Source organism: Coturnix japonica, chromosome 37 (assembly GCF_054131305.1).
Source record: "Coturnix japonica strain WE chromosome 37, WE-NBRP24, whole genome shotgun sequence".
In the NCBI taxonomy this organism is placed as follows: domain Eukaryota; kingdom Metazoa; phylum Chordata; class Aves; order Galliformes; family Phasianidae; genus Coturnix; species Coturnix japonica.
Genome location: NC_140699.1, coordinates 2,961,468 through 2,976,825, shown reverse-complemented (window position 1 = coordinate 2,976,825; position 15,358 = coordinate 2,961,468). Strand labels below are relative to the sequence as shown.

The window sequence follows — 15,358 nt, the reverse complement described above, 5'->3', positions numbered from 1 at the left end:
CCTTTAGTTAGTGGCTTTAGTTAGTATCTTTAGTGCTTTTTCTTCTCACCGTCGTGTGCAGCAGCTTGTAGGTAAGCTGAGCTGGCGTGGGATGGATGGGTGGGCAGTGAGGTGTTGAGAACTGCTGGCTGTCGGAGCTCACAGCACCGTATTGCTTACTCTTGACCATCAGACATAATTTTCCCCTGGTACACACGTTCCAAAGGGGGTATCAGTAAAGTTGGCACCTGTCCCGTGCTTCTTCCATTGTCTTTGCTCAGTAGTGGAAGCATTGTAAAGTTGCTGGGTGGACAGGCATCACGTAGCCTGAGACTCAGCATGTCTTGCAGCAAGTGGATGGGACGGTTGTGCTGTGTGTGTTATTCCATGGATGTCTTAGCCCTGCTCACTGACCTGCTCTTTCTCTCTCCTCTCCTCACCCTCCGCCCACTGCCTCGGTGCAGCTTTTGCTCTCATTCCATCCGAGCAAAGCGACAACTGCTGCAGATAGCTTGAGGTGATCTCACTGCCAGGTACGTGCCATGATTTGTCCCCCCGCATGGTTTTGCCGCATGGTATGTGAATGTAGTTCTGAAGAAGTCTGTCCATACTGTGCTGTGTGAATAGAGAAAACAGAAGTGTGTTTCTGCTCTGTTCCAGCTCTTCACACTTGCTGTTATGGGTGCTGCGTGCAGTGAGATCAGCCGTGAGCCTGAGGTGGCGGCGACGGAGGTACAGTATGAAGCTCTGGCCGGTCTTTGTTCCCTGTGTTGAACCATTAGAAGGAGCTGCAGATGTACTCTCCTGCAGGAAAGAATGGGCCAAAAAGGGCCTGGCCACCTGTCTGTGCCAGTGCCATTGCTGATGAGTCTGGGTAGAGAGAGATGCATCTTTGCATGGCCTGGCAATGCACACCAGGAAGGGAAATAACTGTGATGAGACGTGCAGCTCCTTCTGAAGTGCTCCTGATAAGGATAGAGCGCATTTGCTGCAGCTTTCTCTGCAGATGTGCTCCTCACCTTGAAATCCTCCTGATTTGTCCTCAGCTCCTGACCACGGCCTGTGCTCTGTTTTGCAGGCTGATAACATGCGGGAGCCGCAGCTGGTGCGTGCTATGTCATCTTTAAACGTACCAGCGATTGCGGCAGCCCATGTTATTAGGAGCCACGTCGCCCAGGGGCCGGATGAGCTCTCTCTGGAGGTAAGCAGTTCCAGGCGTTCCTTGTTGTTGTGCACAGAGAGTAGTATAGAGTGTGAACGCCTCGGGAATACTCTCATATTTTGTGTCGTAGAAGAAGGCTTTTGTTTTAGCTGTGCTGAAGCTGGGATTGATGTTTCAATCTTTTGCAGGTTGGAGACATCGTGTGCATTGTTGATAAGCCACCAAAGGAGATGAGCCCCTGGTGGAGAGGCAAGCGTGGCTTTGAGGTAGGCACACATTTTTGACTAGAGAGCACAGCTTCAGTAGTGTCTAGAATCTCCGGTTGGAGCTGCTCTGCCTGCACAGGATGGCTTCTGGATGCAAACAGTTGCCCTGTGTCACTGTCAGTGGACCTTCCCTTTGGCTCTGGGCTTGGGCTAATGCCCACCTGTCTTTTTGTTCTTATTACAGGTTGGTTTTTTCCCTGGTGAGTGCGTGGAACTCATCAGGGGAAAACTGCCCGAGTCCATCCTACATTCATTGCCAAAGCCAGGTGCGTATTTTACATTTGACAATGTGGGTTAGTAAAATGGGGTCAGAACGTGGCTTTCAGGGGGTTCATTAATGCCCGAGTTGAGCAAGCTTAGAAAGAGAACTGCATTAAGCTCCTTGGGCACCTCCAGGGATGGGGAAAATCCGTTCTTGTGTGTCCTTGTTGGGAACATGCTTTCTGTTGTTACGTGTTCTGTTGAATGCGTTGCACTTGGCCTCGTCCAACCGAGCCAGGGCTGAAATGAACTTGTTTTTTTCTTTTGTTGCGCAGAGCCAAAGAAACGGGGCAAGTTCATCTCCTGCCTTCGTTCCCTGTTGAAGGCCTGCCCCAGGAGAGCGAAGCAGCCTGAGCCTCCAACATTCTCGGGATCCATGTCCCTGCTTGACATAGTTGAGAGTTATTTAGCCAACAGGACTTGAGGGCTGAGCTGTAGGAATGGAAGCATCCTTTGCTGTTTGAAACAGAGGGCTTTTCTAAGCTGTGTTTCAGCAGAAACCAGGCATTGACAGGAACAGGCAACTATTGGCAAGGGTTCGGTGCAGCTCTTCCCTCACCCTGCACCACGACTGACAGCATGCTCTGTTTTCTCTGCAGAATGAGTTCTCCCAGTAAGAGGGCAGAGTCAGCAGCTTGCAGTTGGCGTTCCTGCTTCTGCCTGGGCAAACCTTCCCCTGTGGCCAAACGCCAACTGCAGAGCAGTGCCAGGGAGCCCTCTGAAGCTGAAGTCTTGGTCCTGGCAGGTAAGCATGCAAATCCAGCTTTCAAAACACTGCTTGTCAGCAACACAGGTAGAATTCATGCTTTCAGTGGGCTTGTACATCCTTCTGGCATTCAAGCCTGTGCCTGACATCTTCAGTTGACCCCTGTCTTTCCCAAATGAGTCTCTTGTCAACACAAGAGCTGGACCTGCACGAGGATCACTTTCAAGGCAGTGACACTGTTGCTAGAAGCCTATTTGCTTCTGCCCACCATCACTGCATAGCCAAATGTCAAGAACCTGTTTCATGATTCATCTTGTGAAACTTTGACACTAACTGCTGTGCATCTACTCCTTCCTAGGTGACCCGAGCCCTTGTATATCTCCAAGACGCCGGGCATGTTACGATGCAGCTTCCTGTGATTCCATCAATGAAGAACTGTTACTAAGCACAGGATGCTGCAGTTCAGATGAAAGCCTTCCGTATAACATCAGTTATAAAGAGAAGAATGCCATCATCGTTGAAGCTCTCGTTCATCCCATACCTGCTGAAGCTGCTGACCTGAGCCTGCCAGACTCCTCAGGCACCAGCCTGGACCCAGTGCTTTTCGAGGATAGCCCAGCCCAAGCACAGCACGAGTGCCCCGACAGCAGCACAACCATGCAGGCTCAGGTCAGCATTACAGAGGAGAAGCCAAACATCTTGGAGGGGGAGGTAGAATCAGGCCAAGAGTCCCAGGCTCCGGGCAACAGCACGACTTCTGAGACACTCTCGTCAGACAACAGAGAATGAGTCCCATCTTTCCTCCAGACCTCACACCCCCTCCTTTTTCCTATTGAATAAAGGCACGCTCATGCTCAATCAACGCCTTGACTGAATTCTGAGTTTTCATTCGCAGAGATTGGGATGAGTACAAGAAACAGCAAGACAGCTCAGCTTGCAACGCTCTGGCTGTGGGGTGCGTGCAGGGACACTGTAACCATACAGGGAAAGGCTTCCACTGCTTCCTCAAGCTGTAGTCCAGCCCTGCTACTGCTCTGTGGCACAAAGCCCTGAGGGATGTTCCATATTGTTAACCTAAGTGAAGCCAGCTTCATGCACTGTGTTTTGTTGTTGCTGGGTGAGAGGGGGATGCACGTTGGTGAGAAGATGAGCATTGCTGGATCTGCCACGAGTGTCCCTTCTGCCTCTAAGAATATGTCCTAAGTAGGATGTGAACACTGCTGGCACTTCCTCATTGCACGTGCTTGGAGGATCTTCAGTTCTTGCACATTCAGGATGTCTGTCAGTGACTACGAGGAAATTCTCAAGTACTAGGAATTCCATGAAACAGTTGGAACGGGTAAGTGTCATCTTTGTACAGAAACAGCACGCCTAACAGTCTGTCTCACCACTCTAGAATTAATCTGAGAATAGATTAACAGCTCTTGTCAGTTCTCTAAGTCAGGTTTCATTTGTATAAATTTGAAATTCGTTTTTTAAACCAGTTGGAAATTGTAATATTATATTAGAGAAGAATTCACACTCTACTTTAAGCATCTGTGTTTTGATTTGTAGGTGGTTTTGCCAAGGTAAAACTCGGGCGGCATCTTCTTACTGGTGAAAAAGTTGCACTAAAAATCATGGAGAAAGTTACTGTAGGGGTAAGCCAAAAGGCATTTAAATATGATAATATCTTCTGTTGGAGTTGTGGAGTTCTCAAGAACACGGGGGCAGGTGGGATGGTACATACGAATGCAGCCTACTGGTCCCATTGCCTTTTGAAAGATGCTGTAGAGCTGGAAAAAGTTTAACAGAGCACCACAAATCTTGTTGCTGGTTGTTCAGAGGGCAGAATTCTCTGGCTTTAAAATGGAGGAAGTTATTACGTTATTACATTACATTACATTATTGTTACATTATTACAGCAACTTTACCAAAATACCAATGAAAATGCTGAATGTTTTGTTTTTCAGTTTTCACAGCTCTGTTTCAGAATTTCTATGGGAGTGATGTCAGTCATTGCTGAGTTGATGTTGAATTGTGTACTGTCCCATATGTGCTTGTTATGTTTCACAGCAGTCAGATGTGGTACCTGGTATGTCACAGTAGTTAGCGATTTCATCGCTTGCTTTTATGGTCTCTTAAGGATGACTTGCCTCATGCTAAAACAGAAATTGATGCCATGAAGAACTGAAGTCATCAACGTGTTTGCCCATTGGATCACGTAAGAGAGACACCAAAGAAATATTTATAGTCGTAGAGGTAAGAAATAGTTTCTGCTTTCTGTGCTGTCATTGTTACTTACCTTTCTCTGATACTCTCTAAATGCATTTTCAGATAACCTTATCTTACAGGGAAGCTGTTTGATTGCATTGTTTCTAAGGACCACCTTTTGGAAGAGGAAGCTCCAGTCTTTTTTTGACATATTGTTTCAGCAATTGCTTATGTTCACAGTCAGGGTTATGCCCAGAGACCTCAAACCAGTGAGCCTGAACTGTAGTCAGTCTTCCATAAATAATAATGAATGTGTTTTTATTTTTCTGTTGGGAGAGAAAGTTACAGTACTCCACTCCATTCCAGTGGATTGCAGGAGAGAACTTAAGGCGGGAGAAGTAACACAAAGTAGAACTAATGGGTTGATTGAATTGATAGAATTATTTACTGAGATAAAGGATAATAGTTATGATGAATGCAAAAGCAATTGCTCACCACCTACCAATCAGTGTCCAGTTAGCCTCCTAGTAGTGGAAGAGATTGACATGAAGTTATACCCCCTTCAAAACTCCTTCCACAATATGTCATATAGTATGGAATATCCTTTGGCCAGTTTAAGTCAGCTGTCCTAGTTCTGTTCCTTCTCACTTCCTTGGGCTCTCAGCTGAGATTGACTGTGGCTCTGTACAACGCTGCCTGGCAGCAACTGTAAGCATCACTGCGCTATCTCCATTGTTTCTCTAGAATGAAAACGTAGTATTATATCAGACACTGAAGAAGATAATTCAGTCCCAGCTGAAACTCAGACAATAACTTGTGCTTAGGATTCTTTCCCTACAGGAAATGTTAGATATTTATTGCTATGTGGTACTGTGTTCTGTAGCTGAGCTGGATTTTGTTATCCTTGAAGAAGTATCTTCCTCTGAAAGGGGAGTAAAACATGATGCTCCTAATGAGCAGAGCAGAGACACAGATCTGATCTGAGTGTTGGTTTCACATTTTTGTGATGCTCTTTGCTGCAGTTTGTATCTCGAGAGAAGCCCTTGTGGTGTCAGTCTGTTGTGTAACCTGCTCTAGTTTTGTGCCTCAAGGAAGAGTGATCCTTTAAACAAATGGTGGCTATACAGAGGGTATGGGGTGAGATGCATTCCTCTGGCCCCATCCAATGGATTTTCTGTCACTGAAGACATGAAGCACATGTTAGGTACTGGAAGGCTTGAATATTTCCTCACCAATAGGTTAGAGCTTGGCATTTTGTAAGCTGCTGGTATCTCTCAGTAAAGCAAATCATTACAGCACGAGCATTTTCCTAGGCATCTTATGAAATCCCTCTATCTAAGGCTACTGGAAGGCACTCTGAACAAAAATCATTCTCCCCAGCTTCTCTTCTCTGAGTGGGAGCTTCAGCCCCCTGCACAGGCTGGAGGTCATCCCCAGAACTTGCTTCAGGTTGTTATCCTTCCTGGCCAAAAACCAGATACAGTATTGTAGATGTGGTGCAATGAGTGTTGAAGCAGGAATGACTTGTCGTGGTCTGGTTGTGCTGCTTTTTAATGCAGCTGATGATCTTGTTGTACTTCTTTTCTGTCAGAGCACACTGCTGGCTTGCATTCAGCCTGTGGTCTCTCACCACTTGTCCTCCTAGTTCCATACAGTTCGGTCTGTTCATTAAAATGTTTCAGTAAGTTGGTCTGGTCCTATGAAGCAGTATGACTGCAGTAAGCAGTGTACATGGTGCGCTGTGAGTACTGCACACATTCCTCTTGGCAGCTTGTGGAACAGACATTGTGCATTGTTTGGATTGTGTAAGCATTCCTGTTGGTCTCTTGTGATGCTTACCTTCTTAGAGCACCTTTCCATGTTTGGCTCTACATATTTTGGTACCTTACTTGTTCTGTTTGGCTTAGCAGGGAAGGTCTTCTTCTGAAGCATCCTCAGTCTTGGTCTGGGCAGCATACTTAGAAATGACATGGACGTTACATGAGTGGGTGATCAAAGGGGGAAAGATCTCACCTTTCTGATCTGTTTCCTTTTAGAAGACAGTCCTGGAGAGGATTTGCTTTCCTTGTTTCCTGGAGACTTGGATTCTTAGATGGTTTTGACTGCAGCTATTTCTGATGTTAATTCCTTTTTCTGTACTTTAGTAGCAAAGTGCACGTGGAGTGCTTTGGAATTGTCTGAAGTTGCCAGGTTGCTTGTGATCACATATGTAACGTGGAGTTATGTGTGGTGCCAGTGATAATTAAGTGTGATGAACTTGAAGGCTTTCAGTAGAATTGCAGCCCTAATAGAAACAATGACTTGAACTCTGGAATTCTGTGTAAAATCATTAGCTAGCTTGTGGTCCGGGTCTTCAAACCAAAGGCTATGAGGTGCTGCTCTTGTTGACACAGGCTGTGAAAGATGACTTGAGCTCTAAGAGTAATTTCCCTTCTGCTCTTGATATGAACGTCAAATCCAAAATTACAGTATTAAGAACATAATATAAAAGTTTTTGCTGCTGGCTTGTGGACCTGCATTAGCTGTTAGCCATAGTTTGGAACTTGCAAAGCAATCTTATTTAGATTTTAGTGATGAAATCTTTTGATGAAATCTTTCTTTTAATTCTGCAAAAGAATCTCAATGGCACATTTCTTTTCAGTCTGAAAAGGCTCTGACATAATGAAGATGTGCCAGACTGCAGCCATGTGCCAGATGTGTTTGGATCCATGGAATTTTCTGATGTAGCTTCAGTGTTTGAAGAATCTCCGCTTGATCTAAATACTCAGAGAACAAAGCAGGTGTGTAAAGATGTAGTGCTAGTTTCTTACAGAAAAAATATAGCACTTAATCCAGAAATTTACTTCTCATTGTATATAGTGCTTACTCCATACTTCAGTATCTAGTAAACCTTGACCGATGTAAGATACAGATTGAGCAAAGTATGTTAAGCATAAATTTTGGTGCCTTCTACCTGTAGGCCATGGTTCATTTTACAAGAACCCTAACTCCAGTGTTTGGTTTGCACAGAAATAGCAAGCAAGGGAACAAGTAAAGGAGTCAGTGAGGATTTTAAAACGCAATGGAAAGTGATAAGGCACAGTTGATAAGATTTTGGAGTTAGGTTGGATGTACACAGAGCTTTAAAGAGGAAGAATCTTCAGGAATAGTCAGCATGGATTGACCAAGGGCAAATTGTACTTGACCCACCATTGCTAGGTGAGCTTCTGCTTTAAAGCATCAAGCTGCATAAAGAAGGCAGTTTTAAAAGCAAGCTTACCAATTCGTTTTTAACCAGTGATTTTTTCAGGAAGGAAAGCTTATAGATGCTGTTTGCTAATGGAAGATGGAGAGAGGAAAAGCAAGAGAAAGGCATGATGTGTGCATAGCCACCACATCCCATCTGCAGCGTTCTCCCCCTCTGCAAACGAGGAGCAGCTCATCAAGCTTGGCCTGGGCCATGGAAAGGGAGCATGCTAACATCTGGGCCAACCCAAACGAGTTAGTTCTGCAGGTTGGTTGTTTTCTGCTGTTTGTCTCACGTCCTGTTGCTCAGCGGTAGATTTGTTCATGTTCAGTGCCAACAGGAAACACCCAACAGGTGGGGTTTGCGGAGAAAGAGGTCCTGCAGGTCTTGTGTGACACCCATGGAACCGTAGCGAGGCTGCATGTGTGTAAAACACCAGGAATCAACAGAGGTGTGAAGGTGAGCTGTGGGCTGCAGTACCACAGGAAGGGATGTGTGTGCTCTGGGTTTGGATGCTTCTGTGTGTTTTAAGTGACTGAGATACCACTGCTCAGTCTGTTTGAGTGTATAGAAGAAGTGTAACATCCATTCTGATGGAGTATTGTGAACGGAGCCCTGTGGGTTTGAGACCTGCCTTTAAGCTTGTGGGCATCATCCAGGAGTTGGGGATGGGGCAAGGGAAGTTGGGGTGAGGGATGAAGCGTAGGAACAGAAACTTCTTTGGTCCATATTAACTCCTCCCTTTTTTGATTAGGAATCGATGTGGGTTTCTTTTATAAAGAAACAGACTCATTGTGAAGCCTGTGAATGAATTGATTCACGCCTGCTGATTGGTGCTGTTCTCTACAAGGAGCTTCAGTGGAAATGGACACTTCTGGTCCACTGTCTGGCCCCCTCCTATATGCTCAGATCAGCCAAGTTGTCAAGGCCTGGCTCTTGGTTGGTGAGTTGTGCCAAGGTCAGAGAGTTGGATTTTCTGGGCTTTGAGACACGTCTTCAAGATGCACGTTGTGTTATTTCTGATGTGTTGACCTGTTGAGGTCCAGCCCCAAATGAGGATTCAAGTACTACCACAGCAGGAATGGTTTAGATTGGAACTGGAATGCAGAAGGTTGGAGTCAGCAGGAGCAGGGAATCGATCATCCCCCTGTACTTGGCACTGGTGAGTCCTCACCTTGAGTTCTGTGTTCAGTTCTTGGCCCCTCACTGCAAGAAGGACACTGAAATCCTGGGATATGTCCAAAGAAGAACACTGAAGGTGTGAGGTGTCTAGAGCACAAGTCTTTTAGCAAGCACTATCTTAGAGGCAGCCTTGATTTCTCCAGCTCCAAGCTTTGTGCCACAAGAGCTCTCCTGCTTCTAACTGTGATGTGAGACTGTATGGAAGGCTCTGCAGAAGTCCTTCCTTTTCTTGACTGTATTTTGTGTGGCTTTGGACTTGTTTTCATCTTCCTCAAAGCCCTCTGCCCAATTCTGTGTCCTTCTCTGCAGCCATGAATTCAATATGGAGCAGGTTCCTGAGCTCAGCGTCCAAGACATTCACAGCGTGAGCTCCCTGTGTAAGATGTATTTCAGGGAGCTCCTGAACCCTCTGCTGACCGAGCAGCTGTATGCCAGGATCTCTATAAGCTCAGGGCAATGTCTTGGAAATGACACGTACCAGTTCCCTGGCCATCCTGGTTAGTGGTTGTAGCAGTGCCCCAGCTCTGAGGTCTTCTTTCTGTTAGCCCCATGAGTCACGTCTTTGCCACATCCTGCCTCTCACTGATGGCACTTGTGGTGGTGCCAGGAGGTGCTTATTTAAGCTATTCACAATGGTTGTGAGAATTCCTTTTCCTTTGCTGTTCTCCTGCTATTGGTAGAATGGGGTTAATAGCAAAGTGGACTTGGAGACGAATGCCTGCTGCGAGGAGCTGCACTGTGCAATCAGGCTGTAAAGCTGCCCAGTGCTTGCACCGCTTGGCCTTGATGGCACGGGCTGTGTGTATAATCAGGAGGGGTGTTAACTCTTTGAAAGGGCCGATAATATCAGTTCAAGAGGAAATGGTTTTATGTTGAAAGAGGGAAGATTAACGTTGGATGTTAGGGGAAAGTTCTTTACTAGGAGAGTGCTGAGGTCCTGGAACAGGCTGCCCAGGGATGTTGTGGATCCCCCATCCGTAGAGGTGTCCAAGGCCAGGTTAGATGTGGCCCTGGACAGCCTGGTCTAGTAAATGTGGAAGATAGGTGGCCCTGCCAGGCAGGGGGAGTGGAGCTTCATTATCCTTGAGGTCCCTTCCAACCCAGGTCATTCTGTGTTTCTGTGTTCCCCAGATGCCTCTTGGAAGGCATCAAGTCTGCCTCAGTGCTGACCACCAGTGCACTGTCCCCATGGGACTTAATAAGACACTTGATTTCTCTGGCAGGGATCTGCTCGGTGATAAACATGCATGCTAAGAACTTAGCGATAGTGTGGGCTCCAAACCTCTTAAGGTAAACTTCTTCTTCCATTTCAACACGATGCTTAGTTCTGCTGTCCCCCAACCCAAGTGCACAATTTCTAGATGACAGTTTCTACTCACTTGTTTAGCTGGGACTGCTGTGTCTCTGATCATCCAGGAGAATTAGTGGCATCACATCAGTGGCATCGCTGTTTGCCCACTGCGGAAGTCTCCAGAGCCCAGCTTGACAGTTTTTGGCTACAGAAATTCAGACTTGGGGAAGTGACCTCGGGGAAATGACTTGTAAAATCTGCCTTTTCTTCAGATCCCAGCAGAGCCAATCTTCCTGCGCCAGCAAAGCTGCTTGCATGGAGCTGCAGATACAGTCAGCTGTTGTGGAATTACTCATCAGCCACACAGATGTCATCTTCTGCTCCAAATCCACACCAGCCATGGGAGAGGGAGTAGGTGAGCATCTTCCTCCATTAGCTTGATCTTGATCTGACAGCTTCATCCAATCCAGGGCTTCTCCAAGACCTTTGAAAATTCTATTACTGTTGAGGAGACAGCAGGCTTCTGGGCTTAGATTAGAATATGGTGCCCCATTCCTGGATCCTTAGTGTGTCCAAACACAAACCTTACATGGAGAAAACCATCACTGCTGTTAAGATTTTTTGCAAGCAGTTGAAGCTTGATTGAAATGTGGCAGCAAAGCTTTCTGAAATCCCAGACCCCTAGTTTTTCTAGGATTTTTGTTTGCCTGTTTTTGATACAGTGAGCTGCTCTTAATTGTGGCTGTGTCCTTTGCCACGAGCATACCTCTGAGCACACAGTTATTTTGAGCTCCTCTTCTTCCAGTGTCTCGGATAAGCAAGTCTGAGAGAAATGCAGAACTGGGATGGCTGTGCTGCTGCTTCCTCCTCCATCTCACCTGTGGTTTTCCCTTGCAGGGCACAGTTCTCTGCCTGGGCCCAAGTCTGTGTGGGTGTCTCCATCCACAAAGCTGCTCACCGTGCAGGAGGCACAGGCTGAGAGGAGAGGCCAGAGCAGCTCTCCTGTTGCAACACGGAGCAGCAAGATACAAGTGGAGGAAGGGCCTGCAGCTGTACTGAGGAACTTCAACGCAATCATTGATTTTCCATCTGAAAGGTAAAGAAAGAGGAATTCCCTTTCCAGCCCTTATCATCATTGTTCAGGTGATTTCTATTGGTTTATTTTTTGTCCATTATATCTCCAAGCACTCAACTAAAAAACAGTTGCACTATGGGCTCAGTTCAGCCACACAAGGTGCCTTTCCTTCCTGGTTGGGCAGGCAGTCAAAAGATGCAGAAAGCCACGCTGGTGTCTATCCTGGCCTGTGCTGCCTGTACCTGGAAACACTGGGGTTTTCCAGATTTCAGGGCCACGCACCTGAAACCAATTGCGCTTCTCCTGTAAGCAGAGCTGTTGGTCGGACTTGCTGGCACTAGAAATTAAAGATGGCAGTGAGCTGAGGCCAAGGAGGTGTTAACGTAAGAGTCAGAGATGCTTTTGAGCTTCCCTTATGGCTGCACCATTTTCTCAGAAAGCAGTTACGCCTGCCAGCTCCTTTCCTGCTGCTGAGCCTTTGCTCACATGCTCCGCATCTTGCTTGACACGGTTGAGAGGAATGTAGCCAGCAGGACTTGAGGGCTGAGCTGTAGGAATGGAAGCATCCTCTGCTGTTTGAAACAGAGCGCATTTCTAAGCTGTGTTTCAGCAGTAAGCAGGCAGTGCCAGGAGTAGGGAACTGCTGGCAAGGGCTCGGTGCAGCTCTTCCCTCACCCTGCACCACGACTGCTCTGTTTTCTCTGCAGACCATGTTCTCCCGGCAAGAGGAAGGAATCACCTGCTGGCAGTTGGTGTTCCTGTTTCTGCCTGCGCAAACGATCCCATATGGCCAAACACCAATTGCAGAGCAGTGCCAGGGAGCCTTCCAAAGCAGAACGCGTGGTCCTGGCAGGTAAGGGTGCAAATCCAGCTTTCAAAGCACTGCTTGTCAGCAACATGGGTAGAATTCATGCTTTCAGTGGGCTTGTACCTCCTTCTGGCGTTCAAGCCCATACCTGACATCTTCAGCTGACCCCTGTTTTCCCAAAGGAGCCTCTGAAGCCTTTGCCTCCATGGGCAGAGGAAGTTGGATGCTAACCCCTGTGTATCCACTCCTTCCTAGGTGAATCGAGCTCTTGTGAACCCAGAAGAGCCAGGTCAAGTGCTGATTGCTCAGAGAGTGCTTCCATCAACAGAGACCTCATGGGAAGCACAAGTTGCTGCAATTCAAATGAGAGCCTCCCGTGTGCCAGCAGCGACAGAGAGCAGGAGGTCATTGTTCAGGCACTCATTTCTCCCAGCTCTGCTGAAGGGGCTGATCTGAGCCTGCCAGAAAACACAGTCACCAGCCTGGACTGTGGCCTGGTGCCTTTGCAGAGCAGCCCAGACCAAACACAACCCGAGTGCCCCAACAGCGGCACCTCCAAGCAGGACGAAGTCACTGTCACTGAGGAGCAGCCGAGCCTCTTGGAGGGGGACTTGGAGTCAGGCCTCCAGTCCCAGGCACCCGGCAGCAGCACGAGCTCCGAGCCACTCTCTCCTCAACAGCAAAGGATGAGTCCTGTCTTTCCAAGTGACTAAAGGCACGCTCATGCTCAGTCAACGGGATGGGGTGTTGGAAGAAGAAATGCTTAGAAGAGAAAATTTCCAGTGTTCATTTTAAAATATGGCATTTTTAAAAAGAGAAGAAGATAGAATAAGCAGATGTTGACAGATAAAGGGCACCTCATCAAATTTTGGGAAAGTCCATCTTGAGGAAACTTGGATAAGAGCAGAAAATAACTGTTTATGGATATACCCAATCACTAAAAATACCACCCTGAGTGCCAGCTCATGGCCCCAGACCCTTTTCTTCATTTCAAGAGCTGTCATCACAGAGGGCATCTTCCTGAGCTGGAGACCCTGAAGTAAAAGAATCCTTGGTCCTCAGTTAGTCCATGTAACTGATTTGCCTCGGAGCTGTGAACGTCACGGTGCACTGCTGAAAAACTGGCAGAGTTCCCCTGGAAACCCTGATTTGAATTCAGCAAAGTTCATCAAATCCAACAAGATTCAGAGGAAATGTTACAGGAACAACGAGTTGATATTTTCTCTGAAACTTCCTGGTAGGAGCACTAGAAATGTGGTCAGAAGTCTTTGTGGCATATGTAGGCCTCTTTTAAGAGATCAACATCACCTTTTGCAAAACAGAAAGATGTGGTGATTCATTCACATGAATACTGTGCCTTAACTCCACTTGTACCTGCCAAAGATCCTGCTACCTTCTCAGCTCAGTGAAGATTTGGCCTGCTGTATGCCCTGAATTATGGTATGGTCTTACCAGATTTTCCGAGTGAAATAACACATGACCAAACACTGCTCCTACTTCAGAATATATCCTGAGTTCATCCCACCTAATACAGACAGAATCATCTTATGCTCTGTTATTAGAGTATGAGAGATGGTTTGCATTGTTGACTAAACATACTTTTAGCACCATAGAACCATAGAATATCCCAGTTTGGAAGGAACCCAAAAAGATCATCAAGTACAACTCCTGGATCCACACAGGACTACCCAAAAATCAGACCCTGTGTCTGAGAGCACTGTCCAAAATACTTCCTGAAATCTGGCAAGCTCAGTGCTGTGACTACTTAATCTGGGGAGGCTGTTCCAGGGCCCAATCACCCTAAATCTTACTTCACTGATTCCTGAGAATTTCTTGGATGACCACATTCCTATGTCATATGTATCCAGGTTAGATTGCATGAACCAAGCAGATCAATGTGATCTCATCCTCAACAATTTTGCATAAACCTAAAAGCACTGAGTTTTGTAAATGGGAAAGAAACACAAAGCAGACGCAGTTCTTATTCAAACTATAAAATGTCTAGGTGTTTCATGGGAAAAATAAATTTATATTGAACATATTTATATGTAAATTTTATTGTACAATAGAAATAAAAGAACATTAAAAACAATGAGAAACGTGCTGTTGTTTTATTCGTCTTCACAATGATGATGAAGAAAATTAAGTACAGAAGGATTTGGCCCAATATTCACTGACTTGTGTTGTCCCAGTTTAGACTTCTCTAAGTGTAAACTCAGAGACCGAAACTACTGTCTTGATGTTCAGATGTCCTTTGCCCAAACCAGTGGGGTTGCTCAGGTGTGTATAGGTCTGTGGGTATGTGTGCAAGGACGAGCATGCACATATATGTGTGTGCACAGGGGTGGGCAGAGTGTTGGAGCTGCACAAGGACATTGTGGTACTGGTGTGTGCGTGCACTTTGGGAGTGAAAGGAAGGGGTTACACATGTGTGTCTAATGTCTGGATTGTGGCAGAAAAGAGGCTGCAGTGTTGTTCTCTGTAGGAAGAGGCCAGTAGTTGCCCCATGTCAGACAGAACCAGTTCAAGTGCTGGCCAAAGCTGAGTCAAGGAGTGATGCTGCTGGCACTTCTGTGATAACTTTGTTAAGGAAGGTTCAAACCACTGCATAGCATATGTGAGAGCTATGAGCAAGAATGGTGTGAGACAAACAGCCCTGCAGTCACCAAGGTCAGTGAAGAAGGAGGAGAGGAGGCTTAGTGGACATGGTGGTGATGGACTGATGATTGGGCTGGATGATCTAAGTGGTCTTTTGCAGCTCTCATGATTCTATCATTCTGTGACAGGTGATGTTAGTTTTGTGGACAGGTTCAGCAAGGTGAACTGGGACCAGAGGTACATCCCAAAACCTTTGAGTTGCTGGACTGGAGATAATCTTCCCAAAATAACTAATGAAAATAGTAGAACCATAAAAGGAATTTCTTTATCACTACGAGAAAAAGGGAGGGATCCTTTGGCTAATGAAGGCCTGATTTGGCAAAGCCAGAGACAGTTTGCTTTGCACCACATTTATTTGACTTTCCAGAATGGTGTACTTACTTTCCAGGTATTTCTAAACAGTGATTTTTTATTTCCAAACATGGCTAACAGCAGGTTAAAAATTCTTTCTTTTCTTTGTTTCCTTTCTGCTAAGAATGAATGAATTTAATGTGGTCTTTTTCGTGCTTCCTTCTTTACGAAGGAGACAGCTGCTGCATCATGGTAAACAA

The 15,358-nt window shown here is 46.2% G+C and overlaps 2 protein-coding genes across 13 annotated transcripts; both read left to right on the top strand.

The window, feature by feature from the left end:
• The first annotated feature begins 1,636 nt into the window (after window positions 1-1,636).
• On the top strand, window positions 1,637-3,232 carry LOC146754922 (rho GTPase-activating protein 32-like). The gene is made up of 2 exons (XM_085526538.1): window positions 1,637-2,413; window positions 2,733-3,232. Exons 1-2 carry the CDS (start codon window positions 2,248-2,250, stop codon window positions 3,161-3,163), a joined length of 597 nt encoding a protein of 198 aa, XP_085382664.1. The 5' UTR covers window positions 1,637-2,247; the 3' UTR covers window positions 3,164-3,232.
• A 1,243-nt stretch (window positions 3,233-4,475) lies between these two features.
• LOC146754921 (rho GTPase-activating protein 32-like) lies at window positions 4,476-14,241 on the top strand. Of its 12 annotated transcripts, none has more exons than XM_085526528.1 (7): window positions 4,476-4,615; window positions 7,209-8,252; window positions 8,548-8,955; window positions 10,539-10,681; window positions 11,164-11,362; window positions 12,049-12,194; window positions 12,405-14,241. In XM_085526528.1, the coding sequence occupies exons 4-7, from the start codon at window positions 10,582-10,584 to the stop codon at window positions 12,860-12,862; spliced, it is 903 nt and encodes a 300-aa protein (XP_085382654.1). In that variant the 5' UTR covers window positions 4,476-4,615; window positions 7,209-8,252; window positions 8,548-8,955; window positions 10,539-10,581; the 3' UTR covers window positions 12,863-14,241. The 12 variants fall into 12 exon arrangements, 10 of the variants coding, with proteins under 10 accessions (XP_085382654.1, XP_085382656.1, XP_085382658.1 ...); XM_085526530.1 differs by lacking the exon at window positions 4,476-4,615 and having other exon boundaries at window positions 6,796-7,347; window positions 7,857-8,252; XM_085526532.1 differs by lacking the exon at window positions 4,476-4,615 and having other exon boundaries at window positions 6,796-7,347; window positions 7,845-8,252.
• Window positions 14,242-15,358: the final 1,117 nt, after the last annotated feature.